This window comes from Capra hircus, chromosome 5 (genome assembly GCF_001704415.2).
Source record: "Capra hircus breed San Clemente chromosome 5, ASM170441v1, whole genome shotgun sequence".
In the NCBI taxonomy this organism is placed as follows: Eukaryota; Metazoa; Chordata; class Mammalia; order Artiodactyla; family Bovidae; genus Capra; species Capra hircus.
The window spans coordinates 55,457,410-55,474,143 of record NC_030812.1 but is presented as its reverse complement, the minus strand read 5'-3'; the positions used below and the strand labels follow the sequence as shown (position 1 = coordinate 55,474,143).

General features: G+C 40.0%; 1 protein-coding gene across 13 annotated transcripts in view; it reads right to left on the bottom strand.

Moving 5' to 3' along the window:
* Nucleotides 1–16,734, bottom strand: part of R3HDM2 (R3H domain containing 2) — a 162,463-nt gene that overhangs the window by 44,977 nt on the left and 100,752 nt on the right. For all 13 annotated transcript variants that reach the window (XM_018048044.1, XM_018048042.1, XM_018048031.1 and 10 more), the window contains one exon: nt 39–238. In XM_018048044.1, coding sequence (XP_017903533.1) covers nt 39–203 — 165 coding nt within the window. In that variant the 5' untranslated portion in view covers nt 204–238. The remainder of the gene's footprint in view (nt 1–38; nt 239–16,734) is intronic.

Here is a 16,734-nt window from a genome sequence, read left to right as displayed (position 1 = left end):
TTTGCTGAAAAGAATGCACATGGTATTCTAATCCTTACCTGTGTCTCCTGACGCAAACTGCTATCTTCACTCTCTTTCTCAATTTCTTCTTTGCTTGGAGTCTTAGATATAAACTTGTTTTTGTTTACAGATTCTTCCACCAGCTTTTTTTCCGATTCTTTCATTATTTCCAGGGTCTCTTGAGTAGTGTTGCTGTTAGACATCTTCTTCAATAGAATACAGTAGCCTCTATGGACTCCTAAAAAAACATGAATTGCATTAAACAGGAGTTGTGCATCTATACTTAATACACTTACAAGATTAGCATTTCATACAGAAGCCTACAATAGCCTTCCTATAACCCAGTATAGGGTTCTTTGATAAATGTTGCCCCTAGATTATTTAATTTCATTTCTTTTTTTTTTTTTAAACTTTGGGGTGTGGTGTGTTAGTAGCTCAGCCATGTCCAATTCTTTCTGACCCCATGGACTGACTATAGCACCTGCCAGGCTCCTCTGTCCATGGGATTCTTCAGGCAAGAATAATGGAGTGGGTAGCCATTCCCTTCTCCAGGAGATCTTCCCAACCCAGGGATCAAATGCAGGTCTCCTGAGGTAAAACTGACATAAATTTCATATATTTAAAATGTACTAGGAGAAGGAAATGACCACCCACTCCAGCATTCTTGCCTGGAGAATCCCATGGACAGAGGAGCCTGGCAGGCTATAGCCCATGGGGTCATAAGAGTCAGATTTAGCGACTAAACCATCACCACAGGAATTCTCTGGCAGTCCAGTGATTAGGACTCCACATTTTCACTGCTGAGGGCCCAGGTTCAATCCCTGGTGGGGAATTAAGATCCTGCAAGCCATGTGGTACAGCCAAAAGAAATGTACAATTCGATGAATTAAGAAACATGCATAATTTGTGAAACATCGTCACAATCAAAATAGTCGGCCTATTATAAAATCTTCCTCTGGCTCCTTTATAAACCCGTCCTCCCCTCTCCATATTTCCAGCCAACCACTGTCACTACAGTTCTGTCTCCATTTTCTAGAATTGTACATCATATATTATATGGATTCTTTTACTCAGCATAATTATTTTGAGATTCACCAGGATTCAGTTCTAAAGCAGTGCAGTATAAAGTCCCTTTGGCATTTTATTTTCTCTCCCTTCTTCCCTCCAGAAATTTTGCTCACATTTTCAGCTTGAGCACTTCACAGAGTTAACTCTCCAGACTCTTCAGAAAGGTGGAAAATATAAAGCTCTATTCAATACTAGAGAAGATCACTCTTCTTTCCCAGGGGAGAACCCCTACAGCTACCACAAACCACAATACTGTTACCAACTTCAAGTGTTTCCTCCATCAAAAAGCAGCAAAATCCGACAATGTTTACAGAATCTTAAATTCTTTCCCTTATCTTAAGCAAACTGAAAAGGTAAGAAGAGTTTGTAGTCATCTGCTCTTCAGAAAGACCAGGTCTCTCCCTGGAGGAAGGGAGAATCTTTGCTTTGCTATTCACTATTTGAGTTCGGTCACTTTACTGCGTCCCAAAGACACAGAGATTTATAATGCAGGGGTTGCTAGCTCTTGTCACTTGCTATAGCTACAAGAAATCCTGTAATAAGGTCAACATAGTAATCTCAGCACATATTCAGAAACAGAAGCTGATGCTCTATACAAAGATTCATGTTCTCAACAACTGTTGAAGTCAAACATGCTTAGCTCCAACAATGGTTTATAACAGAGGCTATAAACCTTATGTGGATACTTAAGGTATCTCCTTACATGGATTACTGACTGTACTTGAATCCTAAATAATTCTTTCCCCTCTTTAAAAAGATAAGACTGAAAAATAAAATAAAATAAAATAAAAAGGCAAGACTGGAAACCCTCTCAGATGTCATGTCTCTTGGCATGTGACCCTAGAAACTAAGCTAAACAAACAGAAGTGCTTCAAGAAAATTTTCATGCCGGACATTTTTTCTTCCTTCAAATCAGTTTCAAGGATAAGACCCAGAAGGTTCTTAAGAAGCATGTGTAACCTCAACCTGGCATAAATTAGTCTGCAAGATTATTGCTTTGTTCACCTTTTGGTAGCTCCTGAGCAGCTGCCTGGAGACTTAGTTTAAAAGGCCAGAGTCACTCATACAATCAGTCATACAGTTGAATTTAAAGATGAGAAACACTGGAAGATACTGACTACACAAGGAAAATGGCTGATATTTTATTTTTTAATTGATTCAGCGTCTGGAGATTTCTATAAAAAGACTTCCCTGGCTGTGCAGTGGTTAAGAATCCACCTTCCAATGCAGGAGATGTGAGTTTGATCCCTGGTCAGAGAGCGAGAATCCCACATGCCATGGGGCAGCTAAGTCCATGTGCCAAAACTACTGAGCCCATGTACTCTGAAGCCCATGTGCCCCAACTCCAGAGAAGCCTAAGCACTGCAGCAGAAGCTGCCACGCACCACAACGAAGACATAACGCAGCCAAATAATTTATTTTAAAGTTATAACCTACAGAGCTTATGGTCATTGGCTGCACATGGGAACTGCACACACACATATAATTGTCTTCTCTCTCCGTAGATAAATCAAGCCTCAATTCTCTTCAGTCTGAAGGATAGTAAATCTTAGTACATCCCTTCTCTGTATCTCTTAGCTGGGAAACATCAATAAAGATGCGAATTGGAAGAGTTCTTAGATACAACCTCATGCTATCATCCCCATCCTCCCCAAAGAAGAGTTCCTTTGTGCGAATTCCTGACAGGAACTTTCTTTCTTCTAGAAAACTCCCAGGACAGGATCAACTCACCATTTTATAGCCTTAACTTGTGACTCAGCTGGTAAAGAATCCGCCTACAATGTGGGAGACCTGGGTTCCATCTATGGGTTTGGAAGACCCCCTGGAGAAGGGAAAGGCTACCCACTCCAGTATTCTGGCCTGGAGAATTCCATGGACAAAGTCGGACACAATTGAGCGACTTCACTTTTACTGTTGTATAGTTTCTCCCTATAGAAAGCTATGACCTGTTTCAATCCTGACCCTAAATCTGCCTTAAGAGTCAAACAAAATTAAGTTTACTACTTTTACCACACGATAGATCTTTAATATTTTTCTTTTTCAGGCTTAAATAACCTTAAACAGATTACTCTGTCAGAAAGAAAAGTTAGAGGTGGGGAGTGGGGAAAACTGGATAAAGGTGGTCAAAAGGCACACACTCCTAGTGAAACAACATGTAAGAGCTGGAGATGCAACAACTATAGCGATGACTATAGTTATAGCGACAATGGTTAACTGCACAGTACATTTTCAAAGTTGCTAAAAGAGTAGCTCCTAAAAGTTCTCATCAAAAGAAAAAAATTTTTTGGCCTGGAATTGTATTTAATTGAATTTTAAAAATTCACTCAACATAAATTAAGCACTTTGAAGTGAATTCAGTGCATTTAGTATATTCACAATGTTGTGTAACCATCACCTCTGTCTAGCTGCAAAACAGTTTCATCAACCTAGAAGGAAACTGTCTATTAGGAAATGGATGTTAACTAAACTTATTGTGGTAATCATTTCATAGTATATGTATGTGAAATTATTAAGCAGTACATTTTAAACTATGGTTTTTCCAGTGGTCATGTATGGATGTGAGAGTTGAACTGTGAAGAAAGCTGAGCGCCGAAGAATTGATGCTTTTGAACTGTGGTGTTGGAGAAGACTCTTGAGGGTCCCTTGGACTGCAAGGAGATCCAACCAGTCCATCCTGAAGGAGATCGGCCTTGGGTGTTCTTTGGAAGGACTGATGCTAAAGCTGAAACTCCAGTACTTTGGCCACCTCATGCGAAGAATTGACTCACTGGAAAAAACTGATACTGGGAGGGATTGGGGGCAGGAGGAGAAGGGGATGACAGAGGATGAGATGGCTGGATGGCATCACTGACTCGATGGACATGAGTCTGAGTGAACTCCGGGAGTTGGTGATGGACAAGGAGGCCTGGCGTGCTGTAATTCATGGGGTCGCAAAGAGTCGAACACAACTGAGTGACTGAACTGAACTGAACTGAACACTTTAAACTTATACAGAGCTATCGATCAATTAAATCTCAATAAAACTGAAAACATGGGAGAAAGTGGTATGGAAAAATGTAAAGTAGCAGTTGTTTCTTTTTCCAGGATGAGCTTCAATTACCAAATAGGTATACTGTCAATTGAGAATAATAACTTTGCAGCTCCTCTTTACCATCTAAGGCAGAAAAGGCTCAACTGTCTGGACACCTGGACTAATAACTTCATGGTGTCCAAGCACTGTTATTCAGTCAAAGCACTAACGAAAAAAATCAACTAAAAACAAAAAACAGTCTTTCATAACAGCCACCTATGGAATATGGTCACACATTCCAACTTCAGTTGCAAGGAGTCACATGGTTTCCTTCACTCACTGGGAAACAGGAAAACTTGAACTTTAGATTAAGACATCCATAAAACAGACAGTGATTAATGCATCCACTTTTAAGAATTCTGACAGTCATTTCCACTGAGACTACAGGCCTCTTAAAGATCTGTGTAAAACAAAGTAATTCTTACTCTAAGGAAAGAGGAAGCAGCAGAGGAAACGGTACAGCAGACCTTATATTGGCTGCCTATCCAAATCTCTTTCTCCCACACTTCTCTAGCCCAGATTTCCTCTTGGTGTTTGCCTTCCTCTGAGGACACGACTGGCGAAGGTGGTCCTATCCCTGAGTCCTACGAGGTGGATCCTAATTAGCTAGACTAATCACGGTAATTGTTTCCTTTTGTGAATGGGTTGGGAAGGGACAAGTGACTCAATCATTACCAGCTAGACATGAGAGGGCTTTGCTGGGTAGGTGGCTTTAAAGAAAGGCCATTGTATTTGAAAGAAAAAAAAAAAAGCCACTAGAGAAATGCTTTTCTTCTGCTGAAGGTTGTCTTCTGTGTAGATGATGCCTGGACTGCAACAACCTACAAACACACGGAGAAAGGTGCATCAGAGAGAATAAGCTAGTAATGAGAGGCCAGAGTGTTACTTACTATCCTAGAGTTACCCATCACAAGATACTTGGCGGTCAACGCTGTATTACTTCGCTGGGGTTCTGTTTTGTTCTATAATTTTAACTACAGTCACTTCTAACCCTGTAATCCTACGCAGAAGGCTCTCTTTATCTGTTGGGGCATAAGGATCCCTGGAAACAATTTTTTCTGGGCCAAAACAAAGCAAAAGTTGCAGCCAAGGGACAAGATAATTTATTAGCAGGAAGAAAAGAAAGAAAAGTCTTTAAAGAGCAAAAATAAAGTCAGCAGATAAGGGTTAAAAGGCAAAGAAACAATTTCCACTGTAGATGGCTTATTCAATGAAGAAAGGAACTATTTCATATATAACTTGACTAAAACAAAGCAAGACAGTAAGCTCCCAAGAGAGCCTAGATGGTGTGCTTCCCTACAACCTATTTGTGTACATTGTACATTTCACCCTGGCAAATAGCACAATTTTAAGGCAGAGTGTCTCCTGAGGACACTCAGTGGCTCGAAGCTGCACAGTGGGACTGTCAGAAGCGAGGGGCAAGGAGAGGGAGTGAGGAAATAGGATGATACAGGAGAAGAAGATTGGAAGCCAAGATTTGGCAGTTTTTTTCAGGGAGAATATTGCATATTCCCCATAAATTTTTTGACTGCCAAGGTAAGTATCTTCCAGAGCACAGTGAGATTATATATCCTTCCATCTACTCTATAAAAACCTTCTAGGCATTGTGCCAAAAAGAATATATAGAGGATATTCAGAGATAGAAGGGCAATTTAATTTTCTTCCTTTTAATCTATGACCACGCAGAGAGAATGCAAGAAAGAAGAAAATAACTAGAGGCTAAATATTCTGACTTACTCTGTGGCAAAATCCCTATAAACTTTCTAATCCTTTTCTAATCTATACATCAACAGTAAGTTACTCCCAACTGATACCCATATTGAAAAAATATTTAAAATCTAGGGGCTCAGGAGAATGGATAAACAAATTGTGGTATAGTCATATAACAGAATACTATTCAACAACTTAAAAAATGAACTTTTGGTATCTGCTTTCCTCGGAGGACACATGATTAGGGAAGGTGCCCTATCCCTGAGCCCCAAGAAGGCTGATGAAGCGTGGTAATTCTGTTTCTTTTTTGAGACTTGAGAAGAAACAACTGATTCAATCACCACTGACCCCATTGGCTGTATACTGACATACACAAAAACATGCATGGATTTCAAAACTGTATGGTAGGTAGAAGAAAGCAAATCTCTTTCCCTAAAAATATAGACTATGTAAATCCACTTACATGAATTTCAAGAACAGGCAAAAGTACCTGACAGTGGTTTAAATCAGAAAGGTTTGGGGGTAAAATACTGATTCAAAAGAGACATAAAGGGCCCTTTAGGAGTGATGGAAATATTCTGCTTTGTTTGGGGTAGTGGTCACATGGGTGTATATAAATGTCAAAACTTAGTTATTAACTGAGTGCTTAATATTTGTGTATTTTACTGTATGTTATTTAAACACACATACATACACAAAGAGAAAAAAATGCTCTTAGGAGTCAAGACAGTGGGGACAAAATATTCATGGGTTTAAAATGACAGGTTAAAAACAAACTGTCCAGACACTCATGATAGCTTAGCCTATTTATACACTCTTTGACACTAGAGTTAGCACAAAAGGAAAAACCATTAATGTTTATTGAGCACAATTATGAACCTGGTGACTTTATATACTTCAAATTATATCCACCAAGAGTAGGTAAGGAATTTACCCAAGGTCACACTACTATTAAATGACAGAATCAGACCTCTGGTGCTGATGCCAAAGTCTGCATTCTTTCTATGACTCTGATTACTGTTTCTATACATTACTTTAATCCTAACAAAACATTAGGGTATTTTTCAGATGAAGAAACCAAAGCTCTGAGGAATTAAATAACTTTCCCAAGTTAATACAATGAGGGGGCAAAGGCAAGATTCTAGCCTAGCTGTGTCTGATCCCAAAACCAAAGTTCTAGGTGTCCCAAGGTAGACATTCAAGGGTGTTCTGGGACATGAAGTATGGGATGGAAGGAGTGCCCTGATCCAAGGTCTCCCTTCAGAGAGTGTCACTGGGGGATGTATTTTGGGGCTTGCAAACTCTCCCATTTTTTGCCTCAATCTGAGTCACCTCTCAGGACTTTGAATTTTTTATAGTTTATAGAAAACATCTTGTTTGATCTTCTAAAGGTATAAAATATCATCATTTAATAAATAAAATACATTGTTGAGGGCCATACAGTCTGTAAAAGAAGCCAGAATTCAAACCAGGTCTTCTTGATTCCAAAATCCCATGTTCTTTCCACTACAGTGTCCAAAGGACAAAAAGCAAAAAAGCATGGTAACTGTATGCCTGAAAAGGAAAATTGGTTCAACTGCTCTTGGGACAAGGACAAGAAAGAAGGCTGTACTGAGTTACCAGAGATACAGGTCCAACACTCCCTTCTGATCAAAGAGAAAGCAAAATATGGGGGAATAGAGTATAAAGTACTTATGGAACATGTAAAGCTATAGCTATGTGACAGTCACCAAGTCTTTCAAAGATTTCAGAAGTCAAATGTCATAGGTTTCACTAGTACTAAGCCAATAAAAGCAACAACAACAACAACAACAACAACTGTGCCAATTCTCCAAATCAAGGAAGCATGAGAAAACCATTCTACTCTATAAACGCAAAAGGATTCACTGGTGTGTAAGGGAGGTCACAGTTGGCTTATGTCCACAGCAATTCCTTCAGTTCAGTTCAGTCACTCAGTCGTGTCCGACTCTTTGCGACCCCATGAATTGCAGCACGCCAGGCCTCCCTGTCCATCACCAACTCCCGGAGTTCGCTCAGACTCGCGTCCATTGAGTCAATGATGCCATCCAGCCATCTCATCCTCTGTCGTCAAGAGAGAAACAAGATTGAAATGTTCTGAACATGTACCCTCCTTCTTTGCTCAGTATCTGTTATGGTTGTACTTGCCCCAAAATGCGAGCTGCAGGTGCTCTGATTAATGGACTGAAGTGTCAGTTGGGCTTCAATATAGTTTTATCGGCTTCTCTACATTCTTGGCCAAAAATGCCCATTTTATTTCCTTGAGCAAAATAGAACAAATCATATTTCCTCCTCTTTCAAACAAAAAGCAGCAGTGCTCCAACAGTGGAACACCTCTACTACTTCCATTTTCTTTAGCTTTATCACAGTAATGCCACTACGTAGAAAATAACACAGAATTTTAGAAATGGAAAAGACTTTGAAAGTTCACACTGTCTTTTCCCACATCCTGGCAAAACTGCTCCCAACTAAACCCAGACACGACATGCTAGGAAAGAAAACAAAAAAAATCACAATTTACCTATTGCTTATGGCATTTCAAGATGCCTTCTCTTGCAGACTTAAACACTATGCAGCTAAGTGTGTATTGCCCACTGTGATGAACTCAGAGGTCAACCTATGAGGTGGAGAGGGCACTTAAGCCAACAATTTAGTTTTAAAATAATCTTTCAAAATCTAAAACTGAATGTGAGTTTGGCCAGAGAAATAAGGTAAGAACAATCTAATTTCACATGAAGGAACTGGAAAACTTTAAGAATCATTACTCCTTAAGCCTCCCCTACAAAGGAGAGCCTGCTGTTCATTCCTCAATATCCAATCACCTCTTTCTTAATACAACTATTGATTTTCAGTTGGGCACATGGCTGACTGTAAAAATGTTGCACATATTCTAACTTTCATTATAGCTAAATGAATGTGTGACTAGGTTGCGGTCCATGGGATATAAGAAGAAAGAAGTATTATTATGGCTGGATTGTGTCCTCTCAAAATTCACATGCTGAAGCCCTATCCACTCCCTTACCCCCAGTACTTCAGAATGTGACTGTATTTGGAGATGGGGCCTATAAAGAGGTGATTAAATTAAAGCCTAATCTGGCTGGTATCCTTATAAGAAGAGGAAACTGAAAAATACATAGAGATATCAGAAAAAAAAAACCATGGGAGGACACAGTAAACAGAGGCCATTTGGAAATCCAGGAGAGAGGCTTCAGGAAAATTCCAGTCTGCTGACACCTTGATCTTGAGACTTCTAGCCTCCAGAACTGTGAGAAAATAAATTTCTGTTGTTTATACACTCCTGTTTGTGGTATTTTGTTACAGCAGCCCCAGGAAACTAATAAAAATAAAAACACAAATTGTATGAAGTATCCTTAATGGAAACAGATGGCCTTTCTTCACTGATCCCTGATTCTTGCTGTCTTGAATGCAGAAGTAAAGGCTGGCACTTCACTCATCATCCGAGGCTGTGAGATGATAGGATTGAAAACCATAGACAATGGGGCAACAGAAGAAACCTAACTCCTTGATGAGACCAACCCTGGATTGGACTGGCTACCTCTGGATTTCCTGAATGTAAGAGAAAGACTTCTTTTGTCTTGTTTAAGATACTATTTAAGTTTTGCTGTAATATATATTAAAAGCACACACACTCTCTTAAAAAATGATAAAAAAACAATACCAGACCACCTTACCTGCCTCCTGAGAAATCTGTATGCAGGTCAAGAAGCAACAGTTAGAACTGGACATGGAACAACAGATTGGTTCCAAATTGGGAAAGGAGTACGTCAAGACTGTATATTGTCACCCTGCTTATTTAACTTATATGCAGAGCACATCATATGAAATGTTGGGCTGGATGAAGCACAAGCTGGAATCAAGATTGCCAGGAGAAATATCAATAACCTCAGATACGCAAATGACACTACACTTATGGCAGAAAGTGAAGAAGAACTAAAGAGCCTCTTGATGAAAGTGAACAAGGAAAGAGAAAAAGCTGGCTTAAAACTCAGCATTCAAAAAACGAAGATCATGGCATCTGGCCCCATCACTTCATGGCAAATAGATGGAGAAACAATGGAAACAAGTGACAGACTATTTTCGTGAGCTCCAAAATCACTGCAGATGGTGACTGCAGCCATGGAATTAAAAGACGCTTGCTCCTTGGAAGAAAAGCTATGACCCACCTAGACAGCATATTAAAAAGCAGTAAAACAGCTGTTACTTTACCAAAGGTCCATCTAGTCAAAGCCATGGTTTTTCCAGTAGTCATGTATAGATGTGAGAGTTGGACTGTGAAAAAGCTGAGTGCCAAAGAATTGATGCTTTTGAACTGTGGTGTTGGAGAAGACTCTTGAGAGTCCCTTGGACTGCAAGGAGATCCAACCAGTCAATCCTAAAGGAAATCAGTCCTGAATATTCATTGGAAGGACTGATGCTAAAGCTGAAGCTCCAATACTTTGGCCACCTGATGGGAAGAACTGACTCACTGGAAAAGACCTTGATGCTGGGAAAGATTAAAGGCAGGAGGAGAAGGGGACAACAGAGGATGAGATGGCTGACGGCATCACCGATTCAATGAACAAGAATTTGAGCAAGCTCCAGGAGTTGGTGATGGACAGGAAAGCCTGGCATGCTGCAGTCCATGGGGTTGCAAAGAGTTGGACATGGCTGAGCAACTGAACTGAACTGACTGTAAGGAAAAGGCTGAGCATCATTAAAGGGTGAGTTAGGGATGGCTTCCCCTTCAAGGATCACTGCCTTGTTGCGAAGGGGTGTGCATAACTCTGTAAAGTGATAAGCCATGCCGTGCAGGGTCACCCAAGATGGACAGGTCATAGCAGAGAGTTCTGAAAAATATGATCCACTGGAGGAGGGAATGCAAACCACCTCAGAATAACTGTGAGAATCATGAGAATCTTGCATACTGGGCTTCAGCATTATGTGAACCAAGAACTTCCAGATGTCCAAACTGGGTTTAGAAAAGGAAAAGGAACTAGAGATCAAGTTGCCAACATTCACTGGATTATACCAAGAGAATTTCAGAAAAAACATCTATCTCTGTTTCATCGACTACAGTAAAATCTTTGACTGTGTCAATCATGAAAAACTGTGGAAAGCTGTCAGAGAGATGGGAATATCAGACCATCTTACCTGTCTCCTGAGAAACCTATATCCAGATCAAGAAGCAACAGTCAGAACCCTGTATGGAACAACTGACTGGTTCAAGACTGAGAAAGGAGTATGACAGGACTGTCTGCTGTCACTCTGTTTAACCTATACACTGAGTACATCATGAGAAATGCCAGAATCAAGATAGGCGGGAGAAACATCAACAACCTCAGATATGCAGATACCATTGTAAGGGCAGAAAGCAAAGAGGAACTCAAGAGCCTCTTGATGAGGGTGAAAGAGGAGAAAGAGCCGGCTTAAGACTAAAGGTTACAAAAACTAAGATCATGGCAACTGGCCCCATTACTGCATGGCAAATAGAAGGGGAAAACATGGAACTAGTGACAGATTTCATCTTCTTGGGCTCCAAAATCACTGCTGACAGTGACTGCAGTCATGAAATCAGGAATCAGAAGACTACTGCTTCCTGGCAGGAAAGTGATGACAAACAAACCTAGACAGTGTGTTGAAAAGCAGAGACATTACTCTGCCAATAAAGGTCCGTATAGTTAAGGCGATGGTCTTCCCAGTGGTCATGTACGGTTGTGATAGCTGGACCGTGCAGAAAGCAGAATGGCAAAGAATTGATGCTTTTGAACTGTGCTGCTGGAAAAGACTCCTGAAAGTCCCTTGAGCAGCAAGGAGATCAAACTAGTCACTCTTAAGGGAGATCAACCCTGAATATTCACTGGAAGGACTGAAGCTGAAGCCCCAGTATCTTCGTCATCTGATGTGCACAGACGACTCACTGGAAAAGTCCCTGATTCTGGGAAAGATCGAGGGCAGAAGGAGAAGAGGGCTTCAGAGGATGAGATGGCTGGAAGGCATCACCAGTGCAATGAATATGAACTTGGGCAAACTCCAGGAGAAGATGAGGGACAGGGAGGCCTGGTGTGCTCCAGTCCATGTGGTCACGAAGAATCGGACACGACTGGGTGACTGAACAACAGTAACAAGGGGTGTCTTTCACAGTGCCTTCTTCTACCTGGTTACTCAGCCTTTTCAGGCCTTTACTCAGATGCCATCCCAGGGAGCTTTTTTCTGGTCACAATAACTAAAATCACAAAATCCCAAATACTTCCCATCCTATTTTTCTAAGGCCTCCCCCACAAAAAGTTAGTCAGGTATCAAACAGATTTTTTGCTCCTCTCTGCTCAACAGATGAATCGGAAGTTTCATTTTATTCCTCTGAGACAGAAAGTAACCGTATGAGAAGTTCACAGCTCACTTACAGAGACTCAAATGGTTCAAAGGAGGGGAACAGACTCACGGACCTTTTGAGGTCTCTCTCAATCCTTCAAATCTGTAAATAGCCAAGCATAGGAACACTGGAGGAGAGAAGAACAAGACCCACCACAATTTCTCAAGTATTCCTGACACAAAATGTAAGAAGAAAAACACAATACTCTTTTCTCATTTGCAAGATCTAGAAGGGGTACTTTGTTTATATGCATGAATCATTTTCAGTCATAAGGTACAGAGAAGATCCATGCCATGATCTGCCGTGATAAGGAACTAACACTGAGTTAAGTCAAATCTCGCTCTCTTTTAAGTTGATAAATATGAACAAGCTAGAGAAGTGAAGATGGAGAACTCAGAAGCTACTCCCAGATCATTCTCTAACACCAGATCAAATAATGTGCAATATAACATTTACATGGACTATCGTATCAGAGTAGAAGAGAAAAAAGAAAAAACAAGAAAAAAGCTGCCAATTTCTGACTCAGCTCTAAAGCTACCAAAATAAGCAAGGCAGCTTCAGATATCAAGACAAATCTCTAGTCTAGAGGCCAGAGTTTGACTTAGACTTGGCATAAGCCCAACTGACTGCAGCAGCAGCTCAATTCACAGACAGGTGAAAGGTATTTCCCTCCATATTTTCTCCCAGTCAAATCAAAGCAAGAAGATAATGTATTATTACAACTGTTTACATTAAGCAGAAAATTTTGAAAGGGAAGAGAAAACCACCTTATACCATTCTTGAAACAATTTAGTTCACAACTCTAGTATAGTATTAATGTCATATATCACTGAATAAATGAATTCTGCAAGGTTAAATGTTGATGTATTTATGTTCTAACTGCTCATTGGCCCAGGGTCAGCCAATCTGATCCAGGACTCCATGGCAACAGGCTCTATCACTAAGCTACAAGATGAAATTCCCCTTGCCGCCACCTTTTTTTTTAAAATAAAACATTTTCCACAGAAACTGCTGCAAATATTGTCAAAAAATAGTCTTCATAGGCAAATAAGAAATGCTGATACACTAAAAATGAATAGTAGGGGAAAGAAAGTGAATAGCAATCACAATGAATCTATGCAAATAACGAGGGATCTCCCAAACTCCAGAAATCGTCTCTTGTTTAGCTTCAAAGGAGAAATTCAGGAATCTTTGCACTGTGAAAAATCATCAGTAGGAAAAATTGTGGGATTAGTACAAGTAAAGTGCTGCCTAGCTGAAATTCCAATATTGAAGTGTCCCGTGCCACAATGTATGGAGAAAGCTAAACATTTTAAGACTGCTAATCACTGTAATGAAACTGTGTCATCTGCTGACATGTACAGACATAGTGACTATCATAAAGAGTGAAGTAAGTCAGAAAGAGAAAAATAAATATTGCACATTAATGGAATCTTAAAAAAATGATACAGATGATCTTATTTGCAAAGCTGAAATAGAGACACAGACATAGAGAACAAACTGTATGGATGTCAAGGTGGAAAGGGGTGGGTGGGATGAATTGGGAGGTTGGGACTGACATATAAACATACACAACTATGTATAAAATAGACAACTAATGAGAACCTACTGTGTAGCACAAGGAACTCTACTTGGTGCTCCGTGGTGACTTAAATGGGAAGGAAATCCAAAAAGAGGGGATATATGTATATGTATAACTGATTCACTTTGCTGTACAGCATAAACTGACACAGCAGTATAAAGCAGCTATATTAAAAAAAAAAAAAAATTCTCCCAACCTTTGCAAGGGGGCTTCCCAGGTGGCTGAGTAGGTCAAGAATCTGCCTGCCAATGCAGAAGATGCAAGAGATGTGGGTTTGATCCCTGGCTCAGGAAGATCCCCTGGAGGAGGGCATGGTAACCCACACAAGTATTCTTGCCTGGAGAATCCCATGGACAGAGAAGCCTGGCTATAGACCACGGGGTCACAAAGAGGAGGACACGACTAAAGCAACTGAGGACAACTTTTTTAAGTTTCCCATAACTTTCTTTGAAATGTTAAAACGAACATCAAACTCCACAGATTTCAGGCTCTTGTTTTTGATATTCTCAAATCAGTCCGTTTATACAGTTTCTGTAATTCTGTATCTGTCCTCTTTTGAACACTCCCCTCCCTCATCAGCCTCCACTATCCATAGAGAAAAAACTGCTATGTCCAAAGGAGGAAATGCAGTAGTTTCCGAATCCCACTCCCAATTCTGTAGCTTTGCTTTCCATGGTTTCAGTTACCCAGTCAACTGTAGTCCAAAAATATTGAATGGAAAATTCCTGAAATAAACAATTCATAAGTGCTGTTCTGAATAGCACGATGAAATCTCCAGCCACCCCATTAAGTCCTGCCCAAGACAGGCATCATCCCTTTGTCCATCATATCCCACCTGTCACTTAGTAGTCTTCTCAGTTAGCAGATCGACCGTCATGGTATCACAAATACTAGCGTTCATATAAGCCCTATTTTACTTAATAATGGTCTTAAAACACAAGTAGTAATGCTGGCAATTTGGATATGCCAAAGAGAAGCCATAAAGTGCTTCCTTTAGGTGAAAAGGTAAAAGTTCTCAACTTAATAAGGGGAAAAAAAAAAAAACCACGCTGAGGTCGCTAAGAATGAATCGTCTGTGAAATTGTGAAAAAGGAAAAATAAAACTGTGCTAATTTTGCTGTCACTGTAAAAGTTATGGCCAGTGCATTATAAGTGCTAAGCACTGTAAGTGCTTAGTACTTAAGGTGGAAAAGGTATTACATTTGTACAATAAGATATTCTAAGAGAGAGAAAACTTTTACTAATATAATTGCCTTTGTTAATCTCCTACTATGTCTAATTTATAAATTAAACTTTTTCATAGGTATGGATGCCTAAAAAAAAGTATATAGCATATACTTTGCCTGGTACTATCCAGGTTTCAGGAATCCACAGCGGGGTCTTGGAACATATCCCCCGTGGATAGGGAAGATCTACTGTAATATATTTGCTCTTCACAGTCTATATGTCCCAATTCCTTCACCCTCAGTTGCAGACCTCCTTGAAGTAAAGAGGATTCAAGACAATTATAAACTAGATACAGAGACTAGACCAAAAAGCACATCCTTCTCCCTAGTGGTGCTCATTAATATTCTAAAACCCACCTGATGTATTATAAGGTATCCCCCTTTCCTCACATGCTTTTTGCTAGTAAGTGATACAATATCTCTGTAATAAGCAACTCTGGGCCATATCTTTTGGTATATGGAGGTAAGTGAATGCTAACAAGTAGACAGAATCTGAGGTGTCAGGGCAGAAACAGCTGGGAAACTGTACATTTTCATTTGGTTCACACTGTTGGGTTTTTGGTTTTAACAGTGGTAAAATACACGTAACATAAAAATTACCATTTCAATAATTTTTAAGTGTAAACTTCAGTAGTATTAAGTACATTCACCTTATTGTGCCTTCTGGAAGAGAAAATGGCCTCAGGCACACAAGCCATGATGTTAAGACTATAGTCATTTTTTCTGTGACTAACATCTCAGTTCCCAAGCATGTCCAAAGTAGATGGAAGTCTACATTTCTTTTTTTATCATCAGCTGAGTTCCAAGAGGTCCATAAGAGCAGACTAACATGAGAATCAACGGAAATTCTTAACTGTTTCAAGCTTCCTAAGAATTTTTAAGGAGACAACCCAGCAACAGGGGATAAAAGCAACCTGTAGTGGGACTCATAAATTATATCAAAGCTAAAAAAATTTTAAATCACTGCAGAAAAATCATTACTAGGCCCCCTCTACATCAGTTGCCTTTACACCTTCATATGAGAACACCAAAACACTTCACTCTGGTCCTAAAAGTTGTTTTGTTTTAATATCCTAGGCCAGACAAAATGCTATATGTCTCACCGATGCTTCTGTCCAGTATGAAAGGGTTCTGATCCAGGAGGTGATCTGCCTCAGTACATAGGAGCTATTGTTTATCAAGCATTTACTGCATTCCAAACACTATGCTTAGGAATTTACACATCATCATTTATTTTCACTTTAACAGATTCTGAAATTTTACTTTCAGATGCTAACAGAAAGACTTTTATGATTAGAGAAGTACTATAGGCTTTATGGGCTTCCCTGGTAGCTCAGCTGGTAAAAGAATCTACCTGCAATGCAGGAGACCCCGGTTCAGTTCCTGGATCAGAAAGTTACCCCTGGAGGAGAGCATGGCAACCCACTCCAGTATTCCTGCCTGGAGAATCCCCATGGACAGAGGAGCATGGTGGGCTACAGTCCATGGGGTCGCAAAGAGTCAGACATGACTGAGCGACTAAGCACACACATAGGCTTTATACTTATAGAAAAGACACACAAGTAGAAATAGAAAAGAAAAATCAGCCATATTCTGTAGCTCAGAGATAACTGCTACTAATAACACCAATGTTTTCAGGTATGCTTTTTAAAACTTGGTCTCCATATTCAAATGGAATTTGGATGTTTGG